Source organism: Liolophura sinensis, chromosome 1, assembly GCF_032854445.1.
Source record: "Liolophura sinensis isolate JHLJ2023 chromosome 1, CUHK_Ljap_v2, whole genome shotgun sequence".
NCBI lineage: Eukaryota > Metazoa > Mollusca > Polyplacophora > Chitonida > Chitonidae > Liolophura > Liolophura sinensis.
The window spans coordinates 58,880,997-58,896,795 of NC_088295.1; the positions used below are offsets into that span (position 1 = coordinate 58,880,997).

A 15,799-nucleotide genomic window follows, 5' to 3' on the forward strand; every position below is an offset into this window, starting at 1 on the left:
ATGTTTGATTTACTTGTGTACTGCTTGCCTAGAATGGCAAGGAGGAGAGTGGATGCAAGGAGGAGAGTGGATGCAAGGAGGAGAGTGGAAAACTGTTAACCAGCTATTTTCTCATGGCCAAGCCGAAAACCATTACCTGGCTGACCAGTTATCATCATATATCTCCTGTGAGGAGCGAAAAAAACATGTAACCATCTGTACAATAAAACACTATTTTGAGAATTCAACAGACACACACATGTACTTACACTCAGACTTGTGTAATTTTTCTGACACTTCTAGATTGTTCCTGAAAAATAAAATCAAAGAATATATACATTATACATGTATGTAAGGGTGCCTTTAGCAACTTATTTTAACAGATAACAATATGGAAAATTGCTGGTACAAGGCACACATATTTAGCTTAGGTTAAGATGAATTCAAAATACAGGTTACTGAAAATAAAGCAAAACATATATAAATGCATCTGTAATTTCTTGAAAACAGTATTTCATCCATATCGTGGTAATCAAACCTCGGCTGCAAAAGTGATGTTTCAACATATTTGTAATCAATATCAAGTAGTTACAGGCTCCTAGTTTAATACATGTATTTCCTAAATGCATATATTAATGAGGTCATCTGGTTAAGAACATCAAACTTTTCAGTTTAAGTTTGTGACAAAGAAAGATACAATAAAATGTCGACTACAAAAATAAATCGCTGGAAGAACGAGAGCGGTCAACACATTTCCTCACATAAAGTCGATGAAAAATGATACTTTACCCAAGCCATAAATTCATAAATCTTCAAAGGATTTTGCTTTTTGCGGTTTCAATTATACTGTTCCTGCATGATAGACAGACAGTCTTTTTTGAGAGAATACAACTCAACAACACATCCATATTATACGATGGTCTCTGCAAATGTCATAGAGCTAAGCAGTCTACTCATGAAGCATATCAATATGGAAGAAAAGGTCAATAATCCCCTTTTTATCAGACATTATCTGGCTTTTTTACATGTATTTATGAATTCATTTTTTTTTTTTAAATGATGTTTAATTCCATACTCAAGCAGGGCCTTGAAAAGAACAAGGCTCTGATCCCCAAAAAACAAGAAAAGGTCAATAATCCTTTTTCTGTCAGATATTATGTGGCTTTTTTACATATATTTAATTAATTTTTTTCTAAATGGTGTTTTACTCAAGCAAGGTCTTGAAAAAAAAAATTGCCCGGTTCTGATCCCAAAATACAAAGGTGACATTGTTAGCATGCACAAAGAAATTTTATAAAAGCTAATTCAAAATGATACTTTCTTTTTATGAGCTTTTAAGTGTGTGAATGGAAGAAATTTGTTTGAACAGTAAACTTCTGATTGGTGAACCATCATTACCTTGTTCAATTTACTTGTCAGTTTAGATACAGCTTGATTTCCAGAATTAAAATGGCTCTATTTATTTATTTATATATGTGATTGGTGTTGTGTCACACCGTACACAAGAATATTTCCCTTATACGACAGCAGCCAGCATTATGGTGGGAGCAAACCAGGCAGGACCCACAAGTATCCTCAGCTTGCTGGTGAACGTTCCCATACATGGCCATAGAGGAAGTCAGCATGAGCTGGACTTGAACTCGCTGAGAGGTCCCTGGGTCAATTCTCGAACTCCCTGACACACAAGGACAGGGCCTGACTAAGTGTGTAGTTTTAAGCCTGCTCTGCCAAGATGGCACCAGAGGCTATGTCAGTAGTAACAGGGTTTCAACTGCATAAGAGTAGAAAAATCGCTACAAGACAGGAAAACTTTAGCAGTAGTAAATGCCAACCCAGTCAATTAAGTGTCATCTCTGGAGACTCCTGAAGAGCTTGTGACATGGATTTTTGCTCCCTCGACACCCCAAACACGCCAGGGTTTTATTGGAGGTGAGTTTAAACTGGCGTTTCCCAGGGACTCCTTCTAATTACTGCAAGCCAGCCTAAAGGGTAACTGTTTGAACCAAGTTGCACTAATCGACACTGCTCCTATTGCAGCATGTATTGTTCGCCACCTATAACCTTTCACTGGCCTTGGATTGATTGGCAGAAGCTTAGCCAGAATTCAGACTAAGGAGATAGTCTGAGCAAATCATTTCTCCTACACATTTATTCCATGCGAACACAAACTCATAGTTAGAGTTGGGGGAAGTATGCTTCTCATGTACAAGAATATGCTTATAAATGTTAAACTGATATCGGTCAAGAGGAAATGTATGTACATTTCCATAAAATAGTCATTCATGATATGACGTACCTCATGCCAACCCAAACATAAGAGCTTTAAAACCTTTATATGCCTTTTATGTAAATTTGAAATAACTGTTTTTCTCACTCCATCTGGCTAAGTACATCAAAGACATGATTTCATCAACTGTATTCCGCCAATGACATTCTCTTTTAACCATTTCTAAGACTAAGATGAGGATACTGAGTCCTTACACATGCAGGCCCGGAGAAATGTATAATATGTGGCATTAACTTCTGACCATAAACAGTTTGAAACTACATAAAATCAGTATTTTAAGCAACATTTTCCTGAATGTTCATATGTAACACCGTATGTTTCAGGCTTGAAAACACAAATATCAGAGCTCAATTATGAATGGTGTATATTCTACTTCAGTTTGCAAGGAGAATACATCCATTAATTTCTCAAATGACTACACACTGACCAATTGGCAACAGCAACTAGCTCAGAGATTGACTGACAATGGTGATGTCAAGAGGAGTCATACCATAAATGATCATGCAATGCTTTCTGACATATAGAGGGAAATCTTTCATCTGATTCTATTTCCCTGTGTTTGGGCAAACTTGAGGGTATGCCAGGTTCCAGGAAGTTTCAGAGCCATGGGAATCTTAATCATGTAGATTAGCCATCTTCTATGGAACTCCCTTATCGGTTATTTAAAAAAAGGTATCCTTTTAGCCATTACCAGTCAATGTCTATGCTTCCTTGAATATCTCACCACCTCATTATTCCCAATGAAAAAAAAGACTTTGGATTGAAATTAGTCAGATCTAGGCAAGAAGACTTTGGCTAAATGATAGCAAGATTCTCAATCACAACCTGTTTAGATGAAGCCATTAACCATTAAGATGAGGAATTACAGCTACTTACACTCCACTTTCACACAGAAAATGTGTGTATTTTTGCTTTTCCCCTGGGTTCACAGAGCCATCACGTGGAAAAGACAAACGTGCAACACAACAAATCCTAATTACATTATATGATGGTTGAATTTCACCCCAAAAGAGGAAAATCAATAATTCTAGCCATCTGATTTCAAAAGAATTTTGAATACTACATTAATTCTTTAGAATCTCTTGGGATAACAGAAAAAATTCTTAATGGCCAACAATACACCATGGTACATAAGTTAATATAAAATTAGGAAACAAATAACTTTCAATTTCTGTTTTAAGGACAGTCACTAATATCGAAGTCTGTCATGCAGACGCAAAGCTGACTGGATATATGTACATTTGCAAAAAACTGTACATTGTTTAGGGGATTGTACTTCATCAAAATCTCAAAGCATAGTGAAGAACATAATGTAAGACTAAATTCTAGGTATATACAAGTGAACTATTTCATGCACTACATGTAATGTCGATGCAAGTTACATGTATCAAAGGCCACTGATTGTACTTACTGACATCACTGATAAACTCTCAATGATGAAGGGTTGAATTTGCCTTTTGCGACCAGATTTTGGCTCATGTTTAATAGTGCAAGCATACATACATACATACATACATACATACATACACACATACATACATACATACAAACATACATACATGTAACAACAGAGTCAAATAACTCACAAGTCTTGTGAGTCATCGCTTGGGAATGAACTCTGGCTAACCAATTAGCTGTTCTTAAAAAATGATCGGCCCAACTTAATCTACTTCAACGTCCTGATCCATTAGCATCTGTGTTAAACACAAAGCCTGAGGCACGAGACAGGCATACAAGGACGTCATATTCAGATACCACAGGAGAGGAAATGCGATCACAGATCAGAACCAAGGGCTATTAATCACATTTCTAGCTGTACTGGGCCTCAGTCACACTGAAATCCAAAATTACACTATACACAGAAATACATATGCAGTGCGATTAGAACAGAACCATTACAGGACCATTTCCTGATAGAGGAAATCTCATAAGGCACATGATCTAGGATTTAGTTGATTTATGAACCTTGTCTTTCTCTGTGTCTGTTCAAATTACGTTTGCAGATAAAGGTAGAGCATCCAAGAGAATTGAGGTCTTGTTGTCGGTGCTACTCAAACTATGCATGTTGATTGATTTACAACTTCTCATATCAATTAGTCAACTAAAAAAATGGCACATACAGGTTTTATGTTAAGTTAAAGCACACATGGTGAACAGGTAGAATTCAATCCAATTCAGATTCCTTTTTTCAGGTGCTTATCATGAATTGAGTCATCAATGCCATTCTATGAAAAAAGGCATATTTCCACATAGAGACTGGTGGCTGAGCAATCCGATTTGGCAACAAGAAGATTTTTTAATATTTTCCTATATATTATTTATTATCACAATAATTTTGTTACTCATTTTGGACTGTTGTTTAAAGAAATTCAAGAATTTTTTATCTGTACCACAGCAGCAACTATTACTACGGACACAGATTCCCCATACACCACATTTGTAGAAGACAATGTTCTAGCTGTTTTCAATGAATGTTAGATCGCACAAATGTCCCAAAAGATGCAGTCACCCTCTTGTTGTCACCATGCAAGGTCCCCAAAACAATGAAAGAGAGCAGCGAGAGAACTTCGAATATTTCTGACTGAGGACAGGCTTGAACCCACACCTCATACACCAGCAGATGGAGTCTTGCACCTTTAAACCAAGCCCATGCTATCATTACCACTTAGTGAATGTGACAATGTGTGTAAAAACAAGCATAAAACTACATGAAACTAACGCTTACACTTTACAGTGCTTCCGCATACTTTACTGTATGCACTCAGATGAAAGATTTCAAAATCATAAACAAAGGAGATTCATCAATCTTTGCACATTTTCAAGCTGATTTTGGACAAAAAACTACATTGGTTGGATTGGCCAATTTCAGGGCTGCACAAAAAGTGGAATTATACACAGAACATAGCCTTCAGAATATGCTTAAAGGAACACATTGCACACATGCAAAAAGGTTGAAGAATTACAGAACGCAAAATTTACAATACCTGTTCAGATATCAATAAGACATTTAAATTAACAAAGTTAAACAGATATGAGTGAGTTATATTATATGACAATGGCCAAACATTAAAAATAGTCCTGTTTTAACTATGTTGTACTTGACAACAAACTTGTCTAATATTTTGGGAATGATGTAGACATAAATTATTTGAGACCTGAAATACAACCAATTTGAATAATAATCAAAACTGATAAAAAGACAATTGATTTCATCGGTATACTTTAACTGTACAATGTAATGGGATCAATGTGTTATATATTCTTCCAACAACTGACAGCTACACAAAAACAACAAAAAAAACAATATGCCTTCATATACAGTGAGAATGGTTACACAACGCTGTATGACAATTGATTTCATTTGTATACATTAACTGTACAATTTAATGGGATCAAATTGTTATATATTCTTCCAACAACAACTGACAACTACACAACATCTAATTATTACACAAAAGCAATACACCGGTATCAAAACCAACATATGAACCAGTACATGTCTGAAACCACACAAATAACACCGATAATCTCTAGCTGCACAAACCTTGATTTGCTTTTTTTCCCAAACAATTTAGCGAGCATTCTGGCAGTGCTGCATTAGGGGTAACCTGGAATCCTCCTTTCCCTTATTGCATGATGCTTTTGCAATGTCACGCCAGCGTGGAAATTATTCTCTTCCAATGCATTTTTTTTTTTCGCCTAACACTCACAAATCAGATTGAGAGGGAAAGCTGAGAAATTTGTATGAAGCAAGAAGATTACAGAAGTCTTCAGAGTGACAAGAATTGCCATCCTCAAAGCCAATATGGTGTCCAACAATTCTTCTGAAGCCGTCATAATTACCCAACGTGTTATTCGTTATCATAATTCCAGATTGAGGTCTGATTTCTAGGAGGAGGCCACACCGAGGCTTAAGGTCAGACACCCACACACAGACACCGACACGGGCGTTTTACAGCAGCATGGGTTACAAATGTTGACACATCACATCCTGATACCTGCTACAAGAGACGGGCACCAGAGTTTGCTGTCGGTGCTACCCGTCTCAGCTGGCATCCTTGCGGTACATGAAAAACAGACCATCGCTAGCAGTACACACTTTTCAGGGGAAAGACCAGTAAAATCAATAGTTCCCAAGAAAATTGAATATCACCATCTGACAGTATAGCCAACTACTTGAATTTCCAGCTTGATCTTAGCAAAGTATACCAAAGTCCAATCACAAATTGGCATGGCATGCAACACTTCATCAGACAGAGTTCCTGGTTATCTGGGGTCTTGCCATCACGGTTCCATCCAGGCCAAAAGTACATCTCAATGGGCAGGCACAGGGACAGGCTGGTGCATTCCTGGAAGTCGAGACTAGTCTGAGCAGCAGACACAGAGACATCACTGTATCTACCAGCTTTGGTTTACCCGAAGCACAACATACATGACCAGTCAATGTGACAAATTCCAGACATTGCTCTGACATCTTTATTGATCTGGCTATAAGGGAATGCCAAGATGTTCAACCAGACTGATGACTACATCAGATCAAAATGATTCCCGGCATATAAAATTTGGAACATATTTATGTTCAAACTAACCACTGGGCTTTAGCAGTTAAGTCTTCAGCACGGGTCTATGGAATTCAATGCTGACTATGATATTCTATTCTAAATCAGAACATTGTGGCAGTGACGGGATCTGGTGTATTAAACGTACACCAGCAAATTGCAGAAACTCATGCCCAGTCATGACTGGGGTTAATCCCATCAAAATCTATTCCTACCACAAACTACATGTGGATAACAATGGTTGAAGTAATGCAGCATAAACTATAAATATGTTCAAAATTTACAGAACACTTTCAATACAACTGCCTATTTCCTACTACTTTAATGCATTTTTCAGCAATGAAGAAAAAAAAATACCATGCACTGCCCTTGGAATCCCTGGGCCTTGAGCACATGTACAATATAATGAACAGATCCAACTTAAAAGTGGTTTGTAATAATGTGTAGATCTTCTTCCAGGCCATTCATAAAATTTAACTTAAATTGCTGAAAATAAAAAGGGCTCTTCCTCATGACAAGGTGTAAGTATGGTGTAAGGTCCAACTTAACAGTGGTTTGTAATAATGTGTAGATCTTCTTCCAGGCCATTCATAAAATTTAACTTAAATTGCTGAAAATAAAAAGGGAGGTGTAAGTATGGTGTACGTTTGGTGAACTTGGCATAAACCATTCTAGATACTTCATCTTTACAAGCCTTTTATAAAATTGAACTTAAATGAACCCAATGACCTTGAAGAAAAAGGTCAAGGTCACTGAAAATCAATAGGGTTCTTCTTCATGCCAAGGTGTAAGTGTAGTGTAAGTTTGGTGACCTTGGGCTAAACTGTTCTAGAGATAGAGCATTCACCAGCCTGTAAAATTTAAATTAAATGACCCCTATGAGCTTTAAGAAAAAGGTTCCCAGGTTGCTCAAAATAAATAGGGTTCTTCCTCATGCCAAGGTGTAAGCATGGTGTAAGTTGGTGAACTTAGGCTAAACTGTTCTAGAGATGGAGCTTTTAGAATGATATAGACTGACAGCGGACGCCGCCACCTTTAACAATACCTCTAGCCAAAACTGGCAGAGGCATAAAAACAAGAACTTTAAGGTGAGGGCCATACAGTTCTTCTTCCCACTGTATTCCTTCAATTGATGAATACAGAATATTTAATTTTTCCCCAAAATGGTAGGGCATTTTCTGGGCAACCACACGGGGTTTTTACCTGGCACCCTCTTTATACGATTTGGTCTTTTAAACTATTGTATTGTTTCCAAAAGTTTTAAAAGGCAACAAGAACCAGAAAGGATTTTGGGCATGTAAGTACTATTGTTGTACTCAAAATTCACCGCATTTAAAGCATTCAGTTGAACAACTGGCTGAATGTTGGATATCTGAATATCCAAATAATGAATGCAAATTATTAATACAATGAAGACCCATGTGCTAGAATGTACAATGTCAAATCAAGATGCCAAATCACTAGCATAAATATTTTAACCCTGAAATGAATGTGTCTGCTTTAGACAGATCAAATCTTCAGTTACATGTACATGGTGCGAAAATCAATTCAAAGACGTACATTTGCTGTTAGAGCTGTTATTTGGCACAAGATCGCAGCAAACACACCAGGCTCTTCAAATTGTTAGTCCAGCGTGGGAAGTGTTATCTTAATGAAGGTCTTCCAGTTTTTCAATACAAGCAGCTTTGTATTTTAAAATGCTAGATAAAACACTGATACAAACTGAGCATGTTAGCAATTTAGGCTTGACATATTCTTACGCCCTGCAATAATTCTGCATCTTTGCTACAATTTCTGAACGTCTAACAAGAATGTCACAAGAAGGCCTACTCATTGGAATCACACTGTCTCTCGTAAATTAATCCCACGACATTCCATACTTTTGTCATTTTGTTGGTTTATAACATACATCTACATGCATTCAAATATTCACTTTAATATTCACAGTGACTAAAACTTTCAAGTTAACCTGTTTTTGTTCTTTCTGATAACAAGTACTACCTCAGAAACAAGAAAAAAATTTACACTTGCACATAACTAAAGAATTACACTGCCACATGTGTGAATTGTCTTGTATGAACACTTCACTGGGTTACAGCCAACATGTACAGTACCTGTATTATGGGTACCTGTATTAACATTGTGTAGATGTTAACCAGGCTCTAGAAAATGCTCTCATTACAAAAAGCTCCATGCCGGTCATGCTCTTGTAATCACAGGAAACAAGAGACGGCAGAATACCGACAGTTTGTTCAGACCTCATTAATGGAAGAATTTGTCAACGGACAAAAAAAAAAAAACAATAAAGGAAATATGGGCTTAACAAAAAGAATTTGCCTTCATCAATAATGAATCTATAATCCTTTCAGGAAGAAAAAAAGAAAAAATATGCCGCTCACAAAATGTCATGCTGTGTGGTGTACATATTATTTGCATTAATTTTCCTGAACAAACAGATCAAGTAATTACATGTACTAAAAAACAAGAAGTGAGAAGACATCTATGATTATGATTTTCATCAGAAATTGGACATGTGACTCCATACATGTGTATAATGTTGGTGAATTATTATGAAGGTGCATGTCAACAGCATTGTTAGGAATACTGCACGACTGCACTTGGGGCTCAAAATTATACACTGAACACACAAATGCAAGTACATGTAAAAAATGGTTTGAGCAACTACGAAGTTTAATTGACTATCACTAGTGTGACTACAACATAATCATCTGGGATATGCATACTTTTCCATGATAGGACCACTGAAAATGAAGGTTCAAACCAATTTTTTTAATTCCTCCAAATGCTTTCTCAAGTGAGGAGAGGGTGGACAGCAAAGAAGAGTGTTCCATGTTTTCTATCTTTCTTCTCTGCTCAGTACAAATTACTTCTCCCAATCTTTTCTTAAGACAACCAATAATGACCAATGTTGAACTTTCAAATATACCATGGCAGGAAATTCTTGAATAAGGTGACACCAGTTTTATTTTGTGCTTTACAAGCGAGCAAACGTATACACTAAAAGAAACAACAAGAGTTGTGAACACAACATTACACCCCAACGAATGCATCTGTTCGCAATGCATAAAACAATATCAACAGCACTGTGGTAAGTATAACCCCTGAGAGGAATCTTCATGGGTGTTGATGTTAGTTACGTGGTTACCACAAATGAAACCTATGCAGAACACAGTTGGAGTTGTAGCTCAGACACAAAATCATTTCTATTTATATAGTATATATAAGGAAAACAGCTATCTGATTACCAAGACAATTGCGAAAAAGGACAAATGTAAGTCATGAGACATTGTCATCTGTGTATCTATGTATCCACCAAAAATTAAAACTGGGTGGAAAACAGTTGGAGTTGTGGCTTGGACATGAAATCGTATTTATTATATAGTATATAATATCTTGCTATCTGGTTACCATGAAAACCGCGAAAATGGGCAAATTTGAGTCGAGACACATTGTCATCTTTGTATCAGCATGTATGTATCCATCAAAAAATTAGATGCTTTTCAAGTTTTGCTTAATTTTTTACCTCCTCTGACATTGAAAAAAAGATTCACTCTGCCCATAGAACAAAAATTTAAGCTGGTGTGGCCTTAATATTCATGTTGGAACAGAACATGTGTGCATATATATACCACTGAAATTAATGCAATTACTCACTGTTTGAGTTTGTGGATTTCTTTTTCCATGTCACCCTTCTCCCTCTTCAAATCATCCACTGTACACTGTAGCTGAAGCTTTTCACTCAGAATCTTATTCAAATCAAGTTTCATTGAAGAGGCCTGTTCAAACTCAAGAGAAAGCTACATCACTTTTTTACCTCACTTCATTCAGGTACATCTTCATGTAGAACATGTGTATAATTTTACTCACAACTCCAAAGCTTCTTTGTTACAGAAGCAGAGTTGCATTCCATGGCAGGACGACTTGTTAATTTTTTCACATAGCTGAATATTACACTACCTTTTAATATGCATTCGTATGATTTAATTTTCACTTATACCACCACTTAATATGGTGGGAGGAATCTAGGCAGACCCAGGAGAAACCCACAACCATTCGCAGGTTGTTGGCAGACCCTCTAACAAATGCCTTGCGAGTAAGTCACCATGAACTGGACCTGAACTCACAGCAATCGCATTTTTGAGAGGCTCCTGCAGGTCATTGTTCTGTGTCAGTATGCTACCCACCAGCCCACAGAAGATCCCAATCTTTTAATATAACTGCTTTATATTTGCATTTAACATAAAAAAGCTGCTAAAAAAAAGTTGCCTTTCCTTACATCTGAACACACAAGTACATGTAAACCATGGTTTGAGAGACTGACTTGTGTGACTAGCACATACTCATTTGGGACATGTATACAACAATAATACATATGAACTATACAGGAACTTAATACATATGCTTTCAGCCAGATGTCATGAATCTTGGGGCCCATGGACAGATGAATCTGGGAACAGCCTGTGTGAAAAATTTTGCTGCCCATGCAATGTTAACAAAAAAGCCATATCTACACTAGAAACGGCTACATTTGAAGCTGCAAATTTATTAGTCGGTTAAGGGAGAGAAGGCATCCAGCTGAAGTCAGTAGTCACAGGGGATGAAGTAAAGATGTTGATATGGAAGTACTACTTCCAATGTCAGAACACAGGGCAATGATTTATTTCGTTCAGTGATTTTATCAAGGCATTTCTAAGAAATCTGAAGTTCACAAGCCTTTCCTGAAATATTTTATCTCGCAGTCTTAAGAGTGATAACCCTAAATGATCACCCAAGCACAAAATACATAAAATATGCCACATATTCAAGCCAAAACAAAGCCCCAATGAACCTGTTTTCCACATGTATCTTTTATGCTTTTTTTTATGCTGCCATTTCCACAGGATAAATTTCTGCTGACTCCGCACCACAGAGCAATATAAAACCAGACATTATGAACCTAATATACAATATAAAACTCAAAGCCACAAAGGATCATTTTTCTTCATTTACCTTGTCTTCCAAGTCCCTGATAGTTTTTTTCTTCTCTTCAAGCTGTTCCTTGATAATGAGGAGTCGTCCGTCCAGTGTTGCCTGGAATCCACTCGAACAGTCCAGCATCTGCTGTAGGGAATCCTCATGGATCTGATGTAACCGGATGTTCTCATCTGTAATAGAATCACATTTTATTTTACTCACTATTGTCTTTTATTTCCTACAAACACGAAAAAAGATCAGTCCTTGATCAGAGTCAAGGGAGCAGGATCAGATCAATACAACCTTAAGTTCCACATAAAAAATAGCACATCTGTGCATGTACCTCCTAAAATAAGCTTGTATAAAACAAGGTTCTAGGGAAATTCAAATGTTTTACACAGTTTGAAGACATTCATCTATACAATGAGCTCTCGACACTTGCATTTCTGATAATGTTACGTTAAATTTGAAGCACATATCAGTTCTACCACGTCTGTTTTTCTGAAATTTCTGCCATCCTTTACAATGAGAATACATTTATTACCCCTGATAAGGAGGTTATGCTATATTTGTATGTTTTTCTGTCTGTCTACCAGCAACTTTAAAAGAAAAGTCATTCACATATTTGGAAGAAATTTTGCACACTTTTGCACACCTTTTTTTTTTAAAGTGGGTATCCAGGAATACTTTTTGAATTGTCCTTCACCATTGACAGATATGACAGAAATGCAGAATACTGTACTTTTGTGTATAATGCAATACTTTGTGCATTTAGTTGAGGTTTATGCTCTTGATTATTATCTGATGGGTGTCTATCTAATCAAGAATCTTCACATGTACACCAGGTCAGGGTTATTGAAGTTCCCTCACCAGGTATAACTTGGAACCAGAACATCTTTAAACTAGGACTTCAACCTCACTGCTGTTTGCTATGGTGAGAAAAGTGTTTGATCTCAAATGCTGTATTGATTTATTTCACTAGTGTTTTACTTCATACTCAACAATTTTTCACTTATACAACAGCCGCCAGCATTACGGTGGGAGAAAACAGGGCAGAGCCTGGGGAAGCCCACAACCATCAGCAGGTTGATGACAGACCCTGGTGAGAGGCTCATGGGTCATTGCGCTGTGCTTGCACATTAACCACCTTGACCACGCAGCCCCTTACCACCCCCCACCCCGAACTGTTTTATTTGAGCCTCACAAGAAACTTTGATAGACTGACCAAGATTTTACATAGTGTTTACATATGACTATCTCACCTTTTAACTTTTGATAACCTGTCATCAATCTGCTTGCTCTGCAGGAAAAAACAAGAAAAAACATGAAATTCTTTGGAGTGAGCCCAATATGACTACTTTATAAATCGATACCTTAAGACAATGTTACCACCTATGCAAAATACAAAAACTTCCACCTATAGGTTTTCACATGGTTTGAGTCACATTACACTTATAACAGTAAACCCTTCAATGCATGAAAGCAAGACTGCAATCCAACCATAGTTTCCAGAATAACCTAGTGAACACAGACATGACTCGAGTTAAAATGTTATACAAGTGTAAAGTGTAACAGATAAAGGGGTCCACATTCAAACCCTTTCTTTCTTACTTTTTGCTTTGCATTGTATCGCAGTACAGCTACATTACATCCCAGTGCAAATGACAGGTACAGAAGAACAACAAGCAATGCTCAGAGGAAACCACCAAACATCATACATGTATAGAAAGTTTAAGTCTCATCTGAAAATTTGTAATATCCTATGGAAATTATTCCAAAATGAACAAACCTAGTAATGTGATTTTTTTTCTTTCTTCTTATTTCTTTATTTATTTTTTTGGCCCACCTATTTGTCAATCTGGACCAAATTACACATAGCTGAGTGCACAATTGGTACACATCTGTGGCCACTGTCAGAAGGAACTGAATTTGACTCAAGTCAGCTATGTGATAAAAGTAGCTAGGGTGGTTGGCAGGCAAGCAAACAGTGGATTAGGCCATTCCTATGACACTGGTCAAGGAACAGTGATCCAAACTGAAACAGCCCAGATTGCTTGGCCAACCAAGAACCTCTATACCACAAATTGCCTTGAACTAGATTTGAGCTAGATTAGTATCCCCAGTAACCCCTCAACATGCACCATGGGGGAAACATTAGGAGATACAAAGAGATACAGATTTGTTTCTGTTTGGCTTTATGTGAGAGACAGACAAGTCCAGACAATGCCTAGCGTGAGCTGAATTTTAGATAGGGCAGATTTATTCAAACTTGACCAAGACTTGGGGGATTTAACCTGACAAACCTCATCTCTAACCTAACTATTTCTTAGCCATTGACGACAAAAAATTGTAGCTCACCTGTCCTCAGCCTTCTTTTTAGCATGGGACAAATCGTTTATTTTCTTGGTTAAGAACTCAAAGTCGTCCTTGAGATTCATCTTGAAAGTGGATGGTGTACAGCATAGTTTGGCCTGGTCGCTGGGGTCAGCTGCCTCAACTAGATCTGTCATTTTCTTTATAACAAGCTGTTGGCGCTGCATGATCTCAGATGTCTACAAAATGGAGACAAAAATTTTCCAGTTAGGTTTTGACTTTTTATTCATCTATATAAAAGAAACCACATAAATGAGCAATGCATGAAAAGAATGTCAACACAGTTATAAATTGAATCAACGAATGATTCTGGGTTTGCGCCACGTCTTCAACCATTGGTTATTTTAACCAATTTCAGTTGATTCGAAATTCAAAATAGCTAAACAAATCAATGTCAGACTATAATTTGTAACTAACTAAAGGGAGATGATTAAGACGTTATAATATGTGTCTATTAACATTATTTTTAAAATCAAGATAGTATGAATTTTTAAGAACCCTAATTATATGAGGAAGAGACATTGGAAGGCCAATGTTACTCAGTACAAAACAATTAATCCATATGTTCATGAGAATGCATACCACCTGTCAACTATGATGAGGAGGTGATTATATATCCACAGTAATATGTACACAAAATATTTATCATAAAGAGAGATCACACTTGAAAGATCAACTTAACCATGCATCTTCCCATGCAACACATCCATGCACCATGCAGAGTGAATGAGAAAGAAGCAGTGCAAATATACACATACAAATAATTAAAAATGGAATTTACTTAAAAAAGCCATTTTAAGTATTCATGGCATGCAGATTCAATATCTATGTCCTACATGTATATTCATTATACCGCTTATACCACAGCGGCCAGCATTATGGTGGGAGGAAACCAAGCACAGCTCTAGGGAAACTCCTGACCATCCGCAGGTTGCTGGCCATCCTCCTACATGTATATATAATGTACACAGAAACCTGAAGTTAATGCTTACAAGCATTCATTTATTTGAATGCAGTACGTTAAGGCCTCATTCAATATAATATCACCTATCAAACAGCAGTCAGCATTATGGTGAGAGAAAACCAGGCAGAACCTGGAAGAAACCCTTGACCATCCACAGGCTGCTGCCAGACCTTTACATGCATGTATTAAGGGAGCAGATACACCTGGCCACATGATAATGAAACTATCTTAGACTTAAGTCAAGAATTTAAATCACTATACAATTGTCACTTAATGTAACAAGGTCAAAATATTGCTTGACAACGTAAATTCTGGGTATGTTATGACAATAAATTTTAGTTAAAGTAACAAAAAGGAACATACCAAATTAAATGATAAAATTTTGACTTAAATTTAAGATTGTTTCATGATCCCAGGGCCGGGCTAATTACAATGCAATAATGGAAATTAAGGTTGTCTTTGCTGTAAGCAAATGAGTTGAGGAAATGAAAATCTGCATGTTCAAATTACTAACATGTGCACATGAGTAGAAAAGCTAAGAATTTAATTTGCATAATTTCCACATGTACCAAGTAAACCAAAAATCAAGCATATACATGTATTTCTAGTCGCCAGGCCATTTACATGTCGAGCAGAAATTCATGCACTGGTAAAGTTTAATAC

At 36.9% G+C, this 15,799-nt stretch overlaps 1 protein-coding gene across 4 annotated transcripts in view; it reads right to left on the reverse strand.

The window, feature by feature from the left end:
* LOC135475948 (uncharacterized) overlaps positions 1 to 15,799 on the reverse strand; it is a 94,125-nt gene that overhangs the window by 60,781 nt on the left and 17,545 nt on the right. For all 4 annotated transcript variants that reach the window (XM_064755946.1, XM_064755931.1, XM_064755939.1 and 1 more), the window contains exons 14-18: positions 14,158 to 14,351; positions 13,062 to 13,099; positions 11,836 to 11,990; positions 10,501 to 10,622; positions 249 to 289 (exon numbers count right to left, since the gene is read on the reverse strand). In XM_064755946.1, the coding sequence (XP_064612016.1) occupies positions 249 to 289; positions 10,501 to 10,622; positions 11,836 to 11,990; positions 13,062 to 13,099; positions 14,158 to 14,351 (550 nt within the window). The remainder of the gene's footprint in view (positions 1 to 248; positions 290 to 10,500; positions 10,623 to 11,835; positions 11,991 to 13,061; positions 13,100 to 14,157; positions 14,352 to 15,799) is intronic.